At 50.0% G+C, this 20,658-nt stretch overlaps 1 protein-coding gene across 1 annotated transcript in view; it reads right to left on the bottom strand.

Moving 5' to 3' along the window:
- Positions 1-791: 791 nt before the first annotated feature.
- SPSB4 (splA/ryanodine receptor domain and SOCS box containing 4) overlaps positions 792-20,658 on the bottom strand; it is a 63,576-nt gene continuing 43,709 nt past the window's right edge. The window contains exon 2 of the mRNA XM_045556009.1: positions 792-1,053. Within this exon, the coding sequence (XP_045411965.1) occupies positions 926-1,053 (128 nt within the window). The 3' untranslated portion in view covers positions 792-925. The remainder of the gene's footprint in view (positions 1,054-20,658) is intronic.

The following is a 20,658-nucleotide window of genomic DNA, read 5'->3' as shown; positions in this document are numbered from 1 at the left end:
ATAATTCACTCAAATAAAGCTTTGTGACAGCCAAGCTGCACCCTGAATGGACGGCTGCCCAGAGACCCTTGACACTCCAGGAAGGCTCCCCAGCCCGAGGACGTCACCAGGCTTGGGCGTCACAATGCCCCAGTTCCCCCATTAGCACCTTTGGACTAAGTACTGTACTCCTCTTTTAAAATGCAAATGCTACCTAAAATAATAACAAGGATGCCCTGTCCCTGGAGGAGTCAGAGTCAGTCAGACCCATCTTCCCTTAAGAGAGGGGTGTGGGGCGCCCGGAGAACGAGGGAGGGTGGCCGGGAGGGAGGGCGCGTGGTAAGGGGCAGGTAAACAACGTTCAAAGAGGTAAGCAGAAGTGTCTGCACATGGCTTTGTCCACGTGCCACTTCTGTGGCTGGGCATCCTGGGAACGGTCTCTCCAAGTGGCACAAAGTTCTAAAAGGTCGTGGCAATGCTGCCGCCCGGGCAGGGTGGGGCCGGGAGGGGCGTGGCACCAAGCCGCTCTCACCATTCGTTACTCAGAGGCAATTTCTCCCCGGCCTGTCTGCGACCGGGCACAGGTAGCAAGTCTCCTGCCTGAATGTTTTACTCATTCTCTGAGCAAGGACGCAGGCGCTCTGAGCAACACGGCGCTGTGGCCGGTCGGCGCAGGGTGTCCGGGCGCAGGCTCCCGGCGCCGGGCTCCGTGTGGCCCCCAAGGAGGCGTCTGCACTGGGGGGCTGCTCCGAGGGCAGCACGTACCGTCGGCAACCGATATTTCATCTCCAAAGGCGGTACCGTGCCCTGGCCTTTCAGAGAACTGAATGTCCTGGGGAACCAGGGTGAGGGGAGACCTCGTCCCCAATGTGTCACGTGCCCGTGAATGCCAGGTGGGGGGCGCGGCCCTGCAGGACATGGTCACGCTGCCCTTCGGCGCCCGGGATCACTGGTACTGCAGATAGTTTTTGAGAGACTGAGGCAGGGGCAGGGAGCTGATGTCTTGCAGGCGCTGGCGGCCCAGGGCGGAGCGGACGGATCTTCGGCACAGGTCCATCAGCGGCAGGGGCTCGGCTGCAACGACAGGGAAAAGGACGCCGTTAGGGTCTGCCCGACGCCTGGCACCGTCTCCCCACCGCGCCCGCCGCGCACCGCCCGCCCGCCCACTGCCCTCTGAGAAGCCTTCTCTGGCTGCTTGGGCAGAAGGCCTAGAGCGGTGTTTATTAGACTGAGCAATGCAACCGGTGAGACCACAGAATCGGGAAATCAAACGAAAGGGTGGTGACCAGCAATATTTTTTTTTAAAAGAAAATAAAGAGAAAATGGGAGCAATGCCCATATCGAGGATAAATATTGTTTCATGAAAGCTTTGTCCCTGATGTACATGTTTAGTGTGTCTCAATGTAAAAAGTACTTCTCACTGCAGGTCATGATCAAAAACATTTGAAAGCTGCTGGCCCCAGGCGGATCTGCAGAGAGGCTTCCTCTTAGAAACAGGCTAGATTCTGAGACGATGTTTGAAGTGCCTTTGAACCTTCAAATTTCCCCCACATCTTTCTTTGATGGTCAGCAGAGGGACACATTTTCTTCCAACACCCAGTTCTGTAAAAATTCATAAATTGAAATCCATCAGCAATGGAATCTCTGGACATAGGAACAGTTAAGTTGAGTTTAACTAGGTTTATTGCCAACATCCTCATTAAGCTCTTAATTCTCTTCCAGGACCTCTGATTGGTCCTGGGGATATAGAGCTAACTAAGACAGGGCCAGGAGCAGCTCTGGAAGTGGAGAAGGGCTCATGGTCTGGGATTTTTAAATAGGAGAATAATTTTAATAGAGTGCAATATATGCAATAATTCCTAAAGGTGCAGGGACAGAAACTGGGCAGTTCCTATATGGAGGAGCAGTTTAAAAGCTTCAGTCTGGGGGATGGACACGCTTGAAGCTCTACTCAGGTGGGGCAAAGGCATATATGTAACCTAAACATTTGTACCCCCATAATATGGTGAAATAAATAAATAAAATAAAATAAAAAAAGAAAGCACATCTGAATGGGGTTTTGAAGGGTGAATAGGAGTGTTAAAGGCACATGAGGGTGGAGTGGGTGTTCTAGGCAGAGATAACAAGCAAAGGCACAGAGGTATGAAACAGGGCAGGCTGGGAGGTTTGCAGGGAGAGGAATAGTCTGGTTAGCTGGCATCAGCTGGATCGGGAAGGAAGATGATGGTGGTCACGTGTCATCTCGTATGACTTGTATAGGCCTGGTTTCCCCAAGCCACCAGGAGCATGCAGGAAGCCTGAATCTGCATCTTAACACTTTTGTGGTAACAGAATAAATGATATTTTAAAAGTATTCTATAATGTATTAAGATACAATAACACCATAAGTGGTAAATACTAACAAAAGAGTTGTGACAAGGATAATAGCTCAAGATATGGGAATGTGGTCAAGTGTGTGTTTTACAGAAATTTTCATTAACCAGAGCTGCAGAGTTAACAAGGAGAGACATCAAAATTACAGTGGGACTTGGCACATGCTTCAGACGCCAGGCACAAAAGCATACCCAGCTCTCCCCCACTGAGGCCGGACCCCGAGCTATCTGCATGAAGTGTTAGTGGCCTCAAACACTTTCGCTTCCATATCCTTTTTTAAAAAATTATTTTATTGTATAGTTCCACTGATATGACATGTCCAGAGTAGGCAGGTATACAGAGACGGTATACTGATCCTCACACAGCCACGCCCCACCTTCCAGGCCCAGAAGGCCGACTGCTCAGCACCACCCCAGCCAGCGCATCGCTGTGCCGAGACCAACACTTGATCCTCCTCCCTCAGGTGTCCTCATCTCTCCTCCACCAATACTCTATATGCAGCTTTCCTGCTCCTTGTGCCCCACCTTGCATCAGGAAAACGGAGCTGTTAAAGTTTGGCAATCACTGCCAGACCTTAGATTTCTTAATCGTGTTAGTGTTCTAGGCACAGAGTAGGTCCTCAATGCCCAAATGCATAGGCTTGTCAGCAAACCCAGCTCCCTGTGTGTTCCCTGCGCAATTAGGGGCTGAAGGGGAGAGGGAAAGAATGCCTCTTACCTTTATCTCTCCGCAATCATTGATATCAATCTAGAGCCTAAATTCCAAAGGAAGAAACAGGGCTGGCGTTCAGAGAATATTGATAGCTCTATATGTGAAATATAAATCAGCTCCCCTAATTTCTGAGGGAACTTTAAACAGAGGATCCTAAATGCACAGAGAAAACCCCTGAGCTCCTGTCCTGACTGTGGAAGCTGAAGAGCTCTGAGAATGTCCGGTGTTGGCTGGGCCCACCCCCCCTGTCTCTTCTTTCTCACCCCCTTGGCTTTGGGACCTTTCTTAGAACGTCCAAATGTTGAGGCTTGGAACTGATCACCAGATGGGAAGGAAAACAGAAGCTTCCATCACAAGAGCTATTCTCAGAAACACTTTTCTATTAAAGATAAAATTGAAAAAGAATCATTGCTCACAAAGGTGAATATCCAAATAACCAGTAAACATGAAAAAGTACTCAAATTCATGAATCATCAAGGAAGTACAAATTGATACCACAATACTCTACTACATGACAACCAGAACGACTAAAATGATAAAGATAGTATCAAGTGTTGACGAGGATACAGAGCCACTTGGAGTCTCACAAAGCTTCGAGTGGGAATGTGAACTGACACAACCACTTTGAAACACCAGGCACATCCACTGAAGCTGAATCTCCTGGGTGAACTCCTAACAGAAAGGCATACATATGCTCACCAAAACGCACACACATGAATCCTCAAAGAAGCATTACTTATAATAGCACCAAACCGGAAGCAATAATTCTACTGTCCATCAACAGTGGAGTGTAAAATAAATTGTGTATCTTCACATAGTAGAACACCAATCATTCACGAGAATGCAGGGACCACAATTACATGTGAAACCATGGATGGATCTCTCAAACACAATTTTGAATGAAAGAAAACTACATTTTGTGTGACTCCCTCTGCACAGAGTTCAAAGCAGGGGGCTGAAGTTAGGGCAGCGGTGACCTTAGGGGAGTGACGATGGGGAGGGGGTACAGGGGGCACTCTGAGTGAGCTGCAGAACCTTGCAGGGATTCTGTATTGCTATCACAAACAGGTAAACAACTGTTGGAGTAAAAAATAAATAAATCACTGACACTCAGGGGTACCTCAGCTCCCTGGTGGGATACAACACAAGCCAAGCGTCTGCCTACCAGCCCTAATGGGGCAAAGTAGGGGGAAGAGGCTGTCTTGGGATCCCAGCTCCCACTTCTTGGAGCCACATTTTTCTCATCTGTAACACAGGAAGAGCAACACCTCCTCCCGTGGGCTGTTGTGATGATGGTTTGGTATGACATGCCCCTTGCCTTAAAGATTCTTTCTCTAAAGTATGTCTTATTTTAGGCCATCAGCCCAAGAGGTACCTTTAAAAATAGTCATAATTTACTTATTGTGGTTCTAAAAATGTCTCAGTGCATCATCCTAATTGACAACAATGTTCTGTTCTTGATGAAGATTTATTGGAGCCGGGGCTGGATGTCTGGTTCTGTGCTAAAAATATCACAAGGCAATCATTTCAAAAGTTCTCCAGTAACCTGAATTTTCCTTAATTCTCCATGACTAACCTCCTGCACGACCCTGAGTGAGCCACAGAACCTCGCAGGGACTCTGTTTTGCTATCAATAAAATGGGGAAGTTAGCTCATCTGGTTATGACGGTCTGTGTCAGTGATGGAGACGGGTGGAGACCTGGGCACAGGGGTTGGTGGCTTATGCTGCTTCCCTGGGCCCTCTGAAGTCTTGCCTCCCTGCGGTGGGGAGATGCCAGCAAGTGAGTCACAACCCTACCCCTATTCCCATTTATATTTTGAGAAAAGGCCAACGTTTCAAGGTCAAGAGGTGAAATTCTCTTGTGGTAATTTCAGACGATGGTCAGCAGATGGGAGAGGGTTTGAGTGACAGCCCTAATATCTGAACTGAAGTAGACCTGGCCACTCTGTTTTCAGACAAAGAAACGAGGAGACACACACATGTGGGAGCACACACACACACACTGTCTGTGTCAGACACTGTGCTAATCACTTATCCATAATTTATAGTTTTGGTGTCTGAAGACTCAGAGAATTGCTTTCATGCCCCAGAGCCCCACCTCATGCTGCTTCTTTTGCCCAAAACACCCTTCCCTGTACTTCCTGCCAGGAACATGCCTCCTCTTTCAGGGCTCAAATCAAGTGTCACCTGTTCCCCAATGGCTTGGCTCCTCTGACCTCTGAGTCTATACCAGTCAGGTGTCAATCTATTTAGTGAATTATGCAAATGGACAAGTGTCTCATTATCTGCCGTAATGCTACTTCTAACATACAGCTGAACCAACTGGCTCTGTCATGGCCAATGGAGACCTCGGCTCACATCTAGAAGGCATTTGGAATGTGGAGAGCTTTCTGTTGACAAGCTTCACTGTTTCCTTAGCAAAGAGCATTGTGGCTACAGCTGGGACACAAGCAGCATCTTCAGATGAACTCTGTACCAACATGCATCATCGGTACAGATGGTCCCCACAGCCCAGGTGGGGCGCTTATTTTTCCCTGGGATAGAGAACTATCAAGTTACTCCATGTGCACAGAGGAGTGTTGCACAGAAAAATACTCCTAAATAATGCATGGCCTTCCCTAGCAACGCTGCAGAGCAAGGACATGAGAAACCTCCAAAGGGGACAACCCAGAACAGGGTTGTGCTTGAAAAATTCCATCTGAATGTTTCCACTGGACTGCATGGGCTGTTGGAAAGACGGAGGCCATGTGCTCAAAGGGGCAGCCTGGGCCCACATGTGTGAGTGTGCATGTGTGCGTGTGCACGAAGGACATAACAGTGCTGGAAAACAAGAGAGGCAGTCAGCGGGCTGGACATTAGGGTAATTCCAGGAGGACAGGCAGCAGGTGTGATAGGATGGTGCAGAAATCAAGCAGACAGCCTGGTAGCCCTGTACACCAGGGGCAAGTATGGCTCTCACCAAAGGAGCCCTGGATAAGCCCAAGCTCCATGGAGCAAACATGGGGGTAATCCTTAAAGAACTGTGATCCCAACACCTGGGACAGTTGTGTTTTTGCCTCTGCCCCAGCTGAAGCCTGAGCCTGCTCTTTGTGTGAGGTGAGCAGCCTTTGGGGGAGGCTCCTGGTTGGTGTCGAGGTCCAGTAGAGAAGCTGAGGGGAGCATGAGAAACCCTTCTCCATGGCAGAGGTGGGCGTGATTGGTGGGAAAGACACTTCCACTTAGATGAAGAACCCGAGGGTCTGGCCTGCCCACCAGCTCCCTGCCTCAGTACCTGATAGGAAAGTGTGTCGGGCAAAATACCCTCACCCAAAGAATCCTCCTAGTCCTCCAGGCAAAGGGGAGCTACACTGTTGCAGAACACACAGCAGCTACCTTTTCAAATGTGTTCAGTGGCTCAGAAAGAAGAGCCTCTACCCACCTAGTCTGAAAGTTACTCAAGGAGGTACTACAGCAAAATGAAAAAGGAACCCCAGAAACAGGACGGCAGCTGCTTCCAGAAAAAGAGAAGACCAAATGGAACACTGAAAAGAAGGAAGGTAGAATGGAACCACATGAAGATCGACTGGATCTTGATGCTTAGAAGAACCTCCTTCCAGTAGCTGCTGCTTTGCCAAAGACCCATCCCGCCAGCAGGCTCTGTGCTTCCTTCCCTCTGATCTCAGCCCTCGGCTTCCCCACCACTCAACTCCTCCACTGTGCTCTCTGGAACGGTCTCTCCGCTACAGAAAACTGCATCCCAGCTTCTTCTCTGAGAGCTCCCTCACCGCCTGCCTTACCTGGGCCGATCATGCTGTCCCAGGACACCCCTGCCCTTCAGCCTTCTCTGGGGGCTGCTGTTCACTTAGGCCCAGAGGTGGGGTAGGCCCCTCGGGGCTCCCCTGCCACATATGAAGCCCTGCACCTGCCATCGGCTTGTGGGAGATCCCCCTTCCTTTGAGGCTCACACCACTCACCTCATCCTCTCTCCACTCCCTGTGTCTCTCTGCTGACCTCTAGCCCCTCATTTGCAGGGCTTTGGCCCAGACTCCCAGGGCCCCTCTCCACCCATACCTACAACCCCCCAATGACAAATCCTCCATGGAGATAACTCATCATGACTGCCTCTTCCTCAGGGGCCCTATCCGCTACCCAGCCACCTACCCCTGGCCACTGTGGACCTCAGCAGCCCCCAAGATGCCCATCCTGCATCCCTGTCTCTGACCACTGGATGCCCTCCAAGGTGACCATCATGTCCCCTCAGTGAATCCTCCAGGCCCAGGGCCCTCTCTTAGGAAGTTCTCAAGCCAGCCTTCCTTTTCTTCATGCCCTCCTCACCCAGCTGAACAATTCACAACTGTCAGGGACAAAGGGTGTGGGGTCACACAAGCATGGTGTGGTGGCCAGCGGAGGGTGCAGGGTTGAGGGCTGGGAAATGAATGAGGAACAAAAAGCATCTGGAATTCAGTTAGTCTCTGCTCAGTTCCATTTCAGGGGCTAAGAGTGGCTTGGGCCTGCTTCCCTGACCCACCACACAGCTGAGCAGAGTGGCCGAGCAGCTGAGGGCCCTGGGCTCCTGGCCAGCCTCTGCCACCAGCTGGCAGAGTGGCCTGGCCTTCCTTCTCCAGCCTCAATGTCTCCATTGGAGTGGCAAATGGCTTGGCATGAAGGCTTAGGTTCCTCTCCACTGGCTGACGTTTGGCAGAACAGAAATCACATTTAATCCTGGCTTTGACTATACCGAGTCAAATTAGGTTTGACAGAAAATATCGCACATAAGAAAGTGAATGGCAAAGCAAGTGATGCCTGTGAGATCAACGTTAGAGGAGCCTAGGAGACCCAGGGCCGTGGCTCCCACATTTTGGACAGAGGCCAGGGAGGTTTCCTGGGGGAGGAGACCGAACCAGGCCCAGGGGGCGGGCTGGCTCTAGCCCGCTGCTGTTATCAGGCAGGGCTGGCTGCTCCCATGCCTCACTCAGCTGTACCAGATGAGGCTCATTTTAGCCACGGGTTCACGCAGCACTGTCATCTGCCGACCTGAAGCCCTCTCCAGGGGCCTCCATCCATACACACTCTGCCTTCCTGGCCAAGACCTCAGCAGGGCTGGAGCTGCCTGTCCCCAGCTCGCTCTGCTGCGGTGTCCCAGCCCTGCCGAAGCCGGAGGAGTGTCAGCTGTTGACCGTCTCCCAGCTGTGAGGAGGAATGGATGGCTCTGGGCAGGGCTCAGGGACTCAGGTCCCTCCTGGGGGTGTGGCCTCGGCCCCTGTCTGGCCCACTTGACCTCTAAGCAGACATAGCCTGGAGAGACCTTTGTGTGTGTGGGCGTTGGGGAGGAGTGAGGAGGTGGAAGAAGGGCCCATCGTGTGCCTGAGACAGCCGGGGCTAGGGTGTGCGGAGCTGTCCTTGAGGGAGATCTTAGCTCTGCCTCCACCCTAGTATAAGGTCAGAGCTAGACTCTTTTAGCAGCAAACTTGGAATTCCTCCCAACAACATGAGATGTCTTCAGTGGCCCATTCTGCAGATAGGGGAATCAAGGCATGGAGAACATCACTGTTTTAATTAAGAAGGGTCTGCAGGGATACCAGAGTTCCAATGCCATTTTGTAGACTTTGAGGATAAAATCTTGTCCAACTGCTCATCACACATGCTGTCTTGCTGTCTTAGTCTGTTTGTGCTGCTGTAACAAAATACCTGAGACTAGGTGATTTATAAACAACAGAAATTTATTTCTCACAGTTCTGGAGGCTGGGAAGCCCAAGAGCAAGCCACTGCCAGCAGGTTCAGTGTCTGGGGAGGGCCAATATCTGCTTCTAAGGTGGCACCTTGTTGCTGTGCCCTCACGAGGTGGAAGGCGCAAGAGCAAATGGGGACCAGCTAGTCCCCCCATCCCTCTTATAAGGGCACCACCCCATTCCTGAAGGTGGAGCCCTCATCACTTAATCACTACCTAAAACCCCCACCTCTTAATTCTGTTGCACTGGGGATTATGTTTCAACATGAATTTTGGAGGGGCTGCAAATGTTCAAACCATAGCACATGCAAGTATTCATCAAACTTTTACTTTTAAACTTTCCTCAAAGGACCTGAGCAGGGAGCTAGGCATAGAGCCTCAGGGGCTGCAGACTGGCAGGGGAGACCTACATAAATTGTGACAGCCCAGAGGGGCCTGTGTTTAAAAGAATGAACCGCTTGGAGAGCTGTGAGAGCCGGGAAGAGGGGAGCCCACCCAGCCCGGGGGTGTCCAGGATGGCTTCCTGGAGGCAGCCCAAGCTAAGAGAAGTTTCAGAGCATGAATTAGCTCTACCATAGGGCGAGAAGGTTGTTTTTTGGTTCCAGGGGCATATCTCTAAGACGTGTTCAAAACAATCTCTTTTGTAGAACACTGGAAAAAGTTCATGGTTTTCCCACATGACACTTCAGAGAAAATAATAATTAATTATTGGGAAAAATCTAGTTTTTTAAAAAAAATATGTGAGTCTTCACTGGAGCAGGGGCTGTACCCTAGGTATCTCAGCCAAGTGGCTGGAGAGTGATCAGGGATGACCACCCCGAGGGACATCATCGAGCACATTGCCTGAGGCTGGGAAGCCAGATGGGCATGGCAGGGCCAAGGCCACTGGGGACACCGGGCTTAGTGGTTACCTCGATGGCCCCATGAAGGGCCTGGACTTTAGGAGAGCTGGAGAGCAGAAAGGCGAGGCCAGCCCTGCGGCCCCATCTGAGGAGCAGGAGGGCAGGGTGAGGCCAGCTGAGCTGAGGAAGCCTTCTAGGGTACCCCAGTCCCGCCGGACCCCTCCCAAGCCCGGGCACATTCTTCCCTGGGCAAGCGGGGCTGTCAGCACTTCCGGCTCCTCCACCAGCATGTAAGTTCCTGGGCATGGGGCCAGGTTGTTTGGGAGGAAATAGAGGAAAGAGGCTGAGTTCCGCGTGGGGAATGGTGGGGTGATGTGTGGGCAGCACGCAGGAGTGACCGGCAGGACGAAAGTCTCCTCAAAAACAGGTGCGGAGGGAGTTCTCAGGCCTGTCTCACCATGCCGTGCCTGGCAGGTGCTCTCCACTGTGCACAGAGGCCTGAGCAGCCCGAGTCACAGCCAGGAAGGGTGGGGAGCGCTGGTTTGGGGCTGGGGCTGTCCGGCTCTGGGGCCAGGCACTTTCCCTCCTCAGCCAGGGCCCTGGGGGGCAGCACTGTACCCTGCCCTGGAGTACAGACTTCATGACCTTCATTTTCTCCTCAGGATGTTCCTTGAGACTTCTGTCCCGGCAGGGCAAACCCTAGAAGATCCGCGTTCCCCCATCAGAATCTTTTTTAAAGCCTCTTTTGTGCTGCCAGATGCCCCATGAATAACCACTGCCCCGAGGGGAGACCAAGGCAGACTGATGCGGTTTCCTCTGGGAGCCCTGTCCACCCAGCCCCAACCTGGGCATGGAGGCCCCTCAGGTCTCAGAATGAGGGGGACTGGGAAGGGCCAGGGGTCTGCCCAGAGCACCTGGCTCCCCTCCCCTCGGCCCCCGGCAGTGCCTGGCTGCCTGGGGGCCCAGGAGGAAGCCACCCTGCCACCCGAAGGAGGCTGACATGACACTAATCTGTCGGTGGCAGGGATGGGGGTGGGCTCCATTTTCACAGAGGAATTCAGGTCCTATCCCAGCCAGGATCTGAGCAGCCTCAGCTTGCTGGCCCACCCCACACAGTGGAAACTGTGCGAATTAAAGGAGGTAGTTAGTATATGCAAAGGGTTGGAGCACTGCCCGGCAGCACACCTGGCTGGAAGTTGAAAGAAAGTGTGGGGAGAATGGAGGACTGGCCCGGGGGTGTTTGGGGTCCAAGAGCCTCAGTCCTGGTGACCTGGATTCAAAGCTGAAGCTTCCATTCCAATGGCTGCTCCGTCTTCTCTCCTCAGGACTGAGTCTGAGGGAGCCGCAGTCCCGGGGTGTCTGGAGGCCAGGCCAGGCGGTCGGGATGAAAGGCTGCCTGGGACCTGGGCCACAGGCTGAGTGCCGCCCCCCAGGCCAAGGAAGGCAGGGAGGTGGGGGCGGAGGTGACCTGAGCCTGGGGTTTGAACCTCAGCTCCACCGTGACCCCTTGAGGCCCTGCAAAATTCCTTCCCTCTGAGCTTCTTTTTCCCATTTGAAGCCACTGAACAAGATTTTCTCTAAGCACCTGGTCAGTGCTGAAATGCTGTGGCTCATTCTCTGGTGGTGAACTGGGTAGAGCCCCGCAGTCTTGGGGAGCGTTTGGTAGGGAGGCAAGGAAGGAACCAGAACTCCCTTCTCAGGCTGGTCTCTCAGAGCTCTCTGTGTGGGCACCACCTGCTCGGCCGGCCTCCCCACGACATCTCCGCAGCCACACGGGAGGCCCGGGACCCAGCAGATTCCCCTCTGTCTTCACACCTCTTAAGGAGAAGGTGGGATGAGTAGGATGGTATTCCTAGGTAATATTTATTTAAAAACCCCAAAGAAAACCAAATAATAAAATCAACTGGTTTTTTTGGTATCATAAAGGTTCAAAATGAGCTCAATATATGAGATGGTTGCAGAACTGCAGCCCTTCCTTATATACGGTCAGAGGGGGGAGGAGTCTGCAGAGAGAGCCCCGTGCAGGACCCAGCCTCGTTCTTCCCAGATGGGCCACAGACGCCCTGCAGCCCGGCCTTGTGCCTGAAATCCCTCTACCCCTTGTTTCTGGGTGAAGACTGGAGTCTCAGAATGAGCCTGGCACTTCGAAGGTGACACATGCTGACACATGTTGCCTTACTAAGGTATGTGTGCCTGAGTATGGGGCCCGGGATTCTAGGGCTCTGAACCTTCTGATTCTTCTGCTGACACGATCTGATGACAGCAGAGGACTACCTTGAACTGTAATGTTACTGCAACACCTGCCTGCAGGCACTGCCACACTGCCCTGCAGGGGCACGACTCCACAGCAGAGAAGGAGCTAACCTTGTCAGAAAATTCACTTTCAAAGAAGAAAGAAGAGCATGGCTCTGCTCAACTGCTTACAACCAAAGTCATATCTGTGGAAGTCAAAACAATCAGTTCTTTAAATGAAAAAAATTCTAAAAAGGCACATCTCCACTTCCATTTTCATATTCTTAAATTCTGATCAGAATGATCAATAGTGTTATTCTTAGAGCTTGAGACATTTTTATTTTGGGGGGGAAGCTAAAATGCCACTATATACCTCAATCCAACATGTATTTAGCTCCTACTCTTACCCAAATTAGGGCCATTGTCACACCGAGCTCTGCCCGGGCTCTGGTCTGGGGCCCTCATCAGCCTTGCTGTGTGGTCCCTGGACGCCAGCAGCATCGGCTTCACCCGGGAGCCTGTGGGAAATGCAGGATCTCGGGCCCACCCTGACCTACTGCAGCACAAGCAGCATCTGACGTGATCCTCGGTGATTCTGATACATCGGACCACAGGCCCCGGCCATGGGCTGCCTAAGAGACCACCCAACACTCTGCAATGACATCAGGGTCCTCCCCCTCCCTCCCCAATGCTGTGCTTCTCCAGTGGGACCCCTGTCACCAGGCCCCCTGGCCCAGACCTTCAGACACACCTCCTTCGCCCTTCACGCCCTCCTTCTAAACATCTCCGTGTTCCATCCCAACTTTCTATCTTCCTGAGCAGCCTTCTGCTCATTCCTGACTCCGCCATGGAGAACAGCCTCCCTCGGGTCTCCTGCCTCCCCCGTTGCCATCCAGCACAGCCCACACCCGCTGTCAGCAAGCCTTCCTCCCATCTTCATCATCCCCCTTCCAGGCAAGGGCCTTTGAGTGGTTCTCATCATTATGGCGACTAGACCTGAAAATTTTATAGGACAACCCCAGTTTGAAATATTCTACCCTCCTGCCAGACCTCATTGTCTTAACCTGGGATTTGGGAAACGTGGTCTCCCTTGTCTCAGCCTTCTGATCACCCTGAATTGCTACAGCATCATTCCCTCGTGGTGGTGCTGTGCTCTCCCAGGCAGACTGCGGGCTCCCACGGGCAGGGCTGGGCCTCCTGCTCGCTGCCCAATCCTCACTGTCCTGCCTTGGACATCAGGGGCTGGGTCAGCGGGAACGAGAAGCCCAGCCCCTGGGGGAGAGGAGGCAGCTGAAATGAGCCTCCGTGTCTGAAAGGAAGCTGCAACCCAGCTCCTATGATGCAGGTAATGAACATAAAGAAGTAGCTCTTTCACACAGCCTGAGTTGGCTGAAGCACCCTCCAACAAGGTCCCTCAGCAGACAGAATTAGTAACACACTGTACCAGTTCCTTGCTCTGGTAGATGCTCCTAACTCAGCTGAAAAATTTCCCAGAAAATCTGACTGTGTTTAACTTGGAGCCCGCGCCAGAGAGCTGCTCCATGACCAGACACCCCGGCCTCGGACGGGACAGCCCCTGGTCACGAGGGGAGAGTGGGAGTGCCTCTGCACCACGGATCTCCCCACCCTCCCCAGTTGCTTCTGTCACTACAGCCCTGGAACAACCTTGCTGCCCCCATAGGTACCGAAAGAAACATGTGGATGTGGGAGACCAGGCAGCAGGAGCAGAATGGGGCTTGCAGGGACAGCTGGTGCTCATCCCATCCAGGGTAGGGTCGGGCCTCAGGATGGGGCCCCGTTGCCCATGGTGCCTCCCCTTCTAAAGCAGTGTGAAGAGTGTAGGGACAGCAGCACTTGCCTACCAGATGTCGGGTTACTTAAAGCCATGGCAATGAACACAGTGTGGTGCTGGCACAGGAGTGGCCAAATCAGAGGCACACATCTCTAAGGAGAAGAGCAAAGGAACAGCAAACAAAATTCTGAGCGCGGTCACCTTGCAGCAGGGGTTGGCAGGGTGGGACGGGAGGGACACAAAGGTGTTCAACTGTCAGTGTCCTAGTCATTGGGTTGGGTGGTAGAATCACATGTGTGCAGTAAATTATAAAGGGGTAAATACATAAATGAGTGAATCAGAATGAGAGAGGGCTGTGCACAGGACCAAAGATGACAGTGTATTAAAACTAAGGATTTTATTTGATCCAATTCTGTGTATCAGAAGTTTAGTTAAAAATAGAGAGGGAGAGAGAGAGAGAGAGAGAGAACAAAAGTGAAGGAGAAAAGTTATGAGCTGGCTCCAATCTAACTCAAACAGAAGCTTGGCGAGAAGGCGAATGACGATTGAATCCTAGCTGAGGAGTACTAACAGGGTAGCTCTTGCTGCTTAGACCTTAGCACAACTGGGAAAAGGCCACGCTGGAAGGCAGAAGCAGCCCAGGCCTGGAGTTAGAAGACCTAGAGAGTCCAGTTCTGGCTTTGCAGGGCAAGCTGTTTCCTCTGTAAAATGGGGACATCACCTGCCTCGTGGGGAGTGCTGGGAGGATTAGAAGAGGAACAGGGTCAAGGTACCAGCATAGGCTCTGTCATTTGTGGGCAATCAATTGATGATAGCCATTACTAATATTTCAGGGACAAAGTGAAAATAGAGGCAGCTGGCACAGACAGCTGAGGCCTGGACAGCCAGGTGGGACGCCTCCCTGTTGACAAGCACAAATCATTCTGACAGAGGTCTGTGTAGGCCGGCGCAGCTAACGTGCGGGGGAGCTGGGGCTCGGGTCCGTCCCCCTCTGTGTGACCCCAGGCTCCAGCCACAGCCCCCACATTGTTCTACTTTTCAGGATTCTCCTTCCAACCTTCTCTTCAGAAGCAGGAGCGCTGGGAAACCCATGGTGTTGACATATTTTCCAAGTCCATCTGGGTGCTCTTACTGGACTTGTCACCTGACTTTTTGGCAACAGTAAGAGTAACAGCATGAATAGTTTCAGCAAGGACTTACATGGCACCTCCTGTGTCGAGGTGTTCTAAGCACTTTACATGCCTTGCTGAATTTAATCCTCACGGCAACCCACTGGGGTAGGTGCGATTATCGATGCCCTTGGACAGACCGGAGGAAACTGAAGCACAGAGAGGTCAAGTAACTTGCTTAAGGCCACACTTAAGTGGTGAGACTGGATTGGAACTCGAGCAACATAGTTTGAGTTGCACTCTCTGTTGCTGGCTCCCCTGAAGAGGTGGGATGACAGTCGCTGCAAAGGAAACCTTTTCACCAGCCACATTGTGTCACGGAGTCCCGGTGGCCCCGTGCTCCTAACCCTCAGCCCCGCTCCATGTGGAAGTGCTAGCAGTTTTCTGCGCATGGGAGGTTCCTGAATGGACCGGGGGTGCACCAGTAAAGCCCCAGTAAAGCTCAGCCAGAGTGAAGGATCCTGCCCAGTAGGGGACAGGATTTACTGGGTCCCATCCGCCTGGTCCTGTCTGGGATTTGGACTGAAAAATGTGGAGAGGAGAAGGAGGCCCACACAGACTCCGTGTGCAGGGTTCTCTCCTCCAGGCCCAGTTGCCAGAACCGCCACCATCGAGCGCCCTTCCTGAAGCGGCCCGGGGCTGTGCTCCCCGCACCACCGAGGCTAACTGGCACAGTTGACTCCTGTGTTCTGGCAAATAGCTACGGTCAGGCGAACTTCCTTCCACTTGGGAGACGTCATCCTGTTAGCTTCTTGCTAAATAGCGTAAGCCCCAGGGGTTTAATATGAAGGCCTTCTAATGGATTTATTGTGTTTATTTGACCTTTCCAAGTGTGAGCTCAGAAACAGGCCCAGAGGAGAATGGTGGAAGCTTGTTTTTCTTAAGTTAGGCAAAACTGATGAGTAAACTGAATTCTTGGATGGAGTCCGCCCAGTTTTCTCACCCGAGCTGCCCCACTCCTTTAGTCAAAGGCTCCAATTAGGCTCAAGGGAGCCCAGTATTTATGGGACAGCTCCAGAAGAGGAAAGCTGTGTCTACTAAGAAGTGGTAAATGAGGAGGGCTGCAAAGAAGTATTTTCAGTGTGTAAACAGCCATGATACAATATAATAGCTGGCAAACTTGGAAACAACTACTCTATTTCCACTTCCAGTTTCAAGGCAAATGATTTCTTACTTTAAATTTTTTACAAGTTATTGCTCATACATTAGTGAAAACCATTTCAAGTTTCACAAATGTGTTTGCATTTTAGACCAGAGGCTGCAAACTCCAACGTGAGTGGGACCAGGCAGGTAACCTAAGTGAATAATAAGGAACAGGTGTGAGCAAAGGGCATCGGAGTGGGGGGCCCATGGAAGCCGGAGAGCTCACACAAGGGGACCCCTCAGCGCCAGCCTTGGCTCTCCATCACCAGATTTCCTACCTTTCAAGAAAAGTCAGAGAAACCCAGGTTTTATGTGACAGTTTTGTTATTTTAATTTGGTATGGCCAAACAAAATATTTCTGGGCCCAGACACAACCCTGAGCTGACAGTGTCACTTCCATTGCACAGTGAAGCTCACCCACCACCTTTATCGGAAGTCACTATCCGCCATCCCACCCCAGGGCAGCCCATCCCTCAGGAAACTGCCAGAAGGTCTGATCCAGCCACAGAAGCACAAACTTGGTCAAATGCAGGAATTTGAGCACTCTTCTTCCACACCTCAGACAATTCTAGCTACGATATCCGTAACTACATGTGAAAAACCAGAACTGTATTAAAACTCTATTTTCTCTCTCTGTGGTTTCTTGGTGTGGATTCTGAGTGTTCAGATTGGGAAAGTTCCACTTGTCTCATAGCTAAACCCACCCACTCCCTCTCACCCAGTTTTCCTTGCGTGGGCACCAAGTCAGGTAACACGTGTAGTCAACTGTGTGGGGGTACACCACATGGGCATGGGGGCTAAAGGGACCACCACAGAGTCATAACGTCACTAGCAACACTGGCACAGAACGTTTGCTTTGCACTGATGCTGTGCCAAGCACTTGAAGGACAGTAACTCACTCAGTCCACCTGAGGAGGTAGGTACCATTTTTAGCCCCATCTTAGAGATGAGGCAACAGAGAGGTCACCCAGACAGTAAGCAGCAGAGTTGTTGGGCTCCAGAATCTGTGTTCCTCACAAGACACTATTCAACACCCAGGACATTGATACACTTGATGTAAAACGCCTACAATATCTATTTTTTCCATAAAATCAGATACTTTCTTTTTTTCTCTTTAATTATTATGGGTACATTATAGTTGTATATATTTATGGGGTACATATGATGTTTTGATACAGGCAGACAATGTAAATTAATCAAATCAGGGTAACTGGAGTATCTATCACCTCAGGCATTTATTATTTCTTTGTGTTAGGAACATTCCAATTCCACTCTTTTAGTTATTTTAAATACATCCTAACTTATTGTTATTTATTCACTTTGTTGTGCTATCAAATATTGTTCATTCTATCTAACTAACTATATTTTTGTACCTGATAACCATCCCCACTGTATCCTTCCCTCCCCACTATACTGCCCAGCCTCTGGTAACCATAATTCTACTCTGTCTCCAAGAGATCAATTATTTTTAATATCTAGCTCCCGCATATGAGAGAGAACATGTGAGATTTGTCTTTCTGTGCTTGGCTTATCTCACTTAACATAATGTTCTCCAGTTCCATCCATGTTGTTGCAAATGGCAGGATTTTATTCTTTTCTGTGGCTATATAATATTCCATTGTATATATGTATCACAATTTCTCTATCTATTCATCCATTGATGGGCACTTAGGTTGATTCCATATCTTGGCTATTGTGAATAGTGCTGCAATAAACATGGGAGTGCAGATATCTTTTCAATATACTAATTTCCCCTCCTTTGGATATATGCCTAGCAGTGGGATTGCTGGGACATATGGTAGTTCTATTTTCAGTTTTTTTTTAGGAACCTCCATACTGTTCTCCACAGTGGTGGAACTAATTTACACTCCCACCAACCGTGTCAAGGGTTCCCCTTTCTCCACATCCTTGCCAGCATTTGTTATGCCTGTCTTTTTGATAAAAGCCATTTTAACTAGAGTGAGAAGATATCTCATTGCAGTTTTGATTTGCATTTCTCTGATGACTAAATGATGTTGAGCATTTTTTTCATATGCCTGTTGGCCATTTGTATGTCTTCTTTTGAGAAATGTCTACTCAGATCCTTTGCCCATTTTTTAATCAGATTATTTGAATTTTTTCTGTTGAGTTGTTGGAGCTCCTTACATATTCTAGTTATTAATCCCTTGTCAGATGGGTAGTTTGCAAATATTTTCTCCCATTTTGTGGGTTGTCCCTTCCCTTTTTTGATTGTTTCCTTTGCAGAGACACTTTTTTCCTTATTTTACCCCAGACAAGAGGTAGCAGACATTAGAGGTTTATGGACAAAAATGTATTGGTAGAGAAAAATGACAGAGAAAATTAATTTTTTATATGCATGAATTGGGAAAAGGCAGAAAAATAATTTAGTTCAGGTAGTGGCAAAATCATTTTCTCAAAGGAACGCAGATGGAAATGCCCTTGACCTAGGATATCAGTGATAATAACCTAAGAGCAGCTGCAGCTGCCCTCTGCTGAGCCCTGCCAATGTACCTGGCCAGGCAAGCACTAGGTTAGCTGCATCATCTCGCTGGGCTGGCACAGTGAGTACAAACTCAGCACTGTCATCCCATGTCATTTCACAGTGAGGAAAACTGAGCGCTGAGGCTAAGCTACTAGCACAATGTTGTAGCACCAGCAAGGAGGACAGACAGGGCAGTTACTATGTTTCATCAATTACCCACAAGAATCCCACATTTCTCAGGATCTGTGCCAGACCATGAGCTGGGGAGTTGGAAATGAGTCAGATGCCCTCAATTTGAGGAGCGCACAGTTTCCCGGGGGTCATAGGGAATGAAGGGTGGTCCCCCACGGCCATGCTCAGGGTGACTGACTAGGTTCACCCCTCTGATATTTTCTGCCTGAACACAATTGCCCTGCCAGCCGAACTTGGGTGACAACTTCCTTGCACTGAATTTATTCATTATTTTTTAATTGAGATGAAATTTACACAACACGAAATTAACCATTTTAAAGCATATAATTCAGTGGTATTTAGTCCACTCACAGTGTTGTGCAACCATCACCACTGTCAAGTTCCAAATCATTGTCATCACTCCCAAAGGAAACCCCGCGCCAATTAAGCAGTCACTTCCCATTCCTCCTTCCCCAGCCCCTGGATACCAGTGATGGGCCCTTTGTCTCTATGAATTTGCCTATCCTGGATATTCCATATATATGGAATCAGATAATATTTGACCTTCTGTATCTGTCTTCTTCCACTTAGCACAATGTTTTCAAAGTTCATCCATGTCATAGCACGTGTCCAACCTCCATTCCTTTTCATGACTAAATAATATTCCACGGTATTTTTATAGCACATTTCGTTTATTCATTCATCCACTGGTGGACATTTTGGGCTGTTCCACTGTTTAGGTACTGTGACTAGTGCTGCTGTGGATGTTCAGGTGTAAGTATTTGTTTGAATACCTGTTTTTATTTCTCTGGAGAGTATACCTAGGAGTGGAATTGCTGGGTCATATGGTGATTCTATGTTTAACTTTTTGAGGAACTGCCAAATGGTTTCCCACAACAGCTGCATCGTTTTACATTCCCACCAGCAATTTCTCCATATCCTCGCCAATACTCGTTATTTTCCATTCTGCTTTTGGGTTTTTTATTATAGCCATCCTAGTGGGTGTGAAGTGATATCTCACTGTGGTTTGGATCCTTGCACTGAATTTAAAGCACTATTTCTTGACCTTTTGCTCAGCATGAGATGCACAGAAAATAAGAGAGCAATCGGGGTAACCTGGAGGGGATTTGTCCAGACATCTGTCCAGGGCATGGTAACAAAATTCATTTGCCCATTGTACTAGCTACCTAAGGGGTCAGAACCCTTCTACCTGGGCCACTTGCTGAGAGGCCCTGAAAAAAGCTCCCTGAGGCCAGATGTGGTCTGCCCTTAGGCTCTGCTGCCCCAAGCCTCACCTGGCCATTCTGGGGACTGAGGGGAGCAGGGTCTGGCACCCTGTAACCCACTAGGGGTCACTGATGGGATGTCCCAGGAAGCAGGCAAGGAAAATCCATGAGTTTTTTTTGGACAAGATTCCTTCTATCTCTCCATAGAAGGCCTAGGTACTGGCTCTATCGCAAACTCACTGTGAGAAAATAGTAACAACAGCCATCATGTCTAGTGTGTTTACTGCACAAGACATTGTTTTACAGATGAGGAAACCGAGTCAAAGGGAGGTCACAACCTGTATAAGGGGGACTTGGGGTGGTCAGTTGTGATCCCAACCCAGGCAGCCAGGCAGTGCCAGCCCAGGTTTGGACTGTCACCACAGTGTCTGTGGTCAGTTCTCCTGGGCTACAGTTCTCCATCTGGGAGGGGAAGGGCAGGTGTCTTTTCTAAAGCAGTGAATCCTTTTGCCAAATGAAATTTCTGCAGAACCCCAGTCTATTTAGCAGATAGAAGGGAAGCTGCTCAGAGCAGAGGGTGGGATCTCAGGTTCCAACTGTGAGATAGGGCTCTGAGGTCTTCAGGGTTTTGGAACCCCCTCTCAAGTTCCAAGATTCTGAGACATCAATGATATGATGAAACTTCAGTCTCTTGACCAGTGGAAAGGGCACATTAGGTTTAATAAGTGTCAAAACAATACCTTACACTTACAAAGCACTTTGTCTTTTCCGAGGACTTTCCCAAACACTCCATTTACTGTCAGAGTGAATCATTCCAAAATACACCCAAG

The sequence above is a fragment of the Lemur catta genome, chromosome 1 (assembly GCF_020740605.2).
Source record: "Lemur catta isolate mLemCat1 chromosome 1, mLemCat1.pri, whole genome shotgun sequence".
Lineage (NCBI taxonomy): Eukaryota > Metazoa > Chordata > Mammalia > Primates > Lemuridae > Lemur > Lemur catta.
The sequence above is the reverse complement of the archived record's forward strand: the minus strand, read 5'-3'. Positions and strand labels throughout refer to the sequence as shown.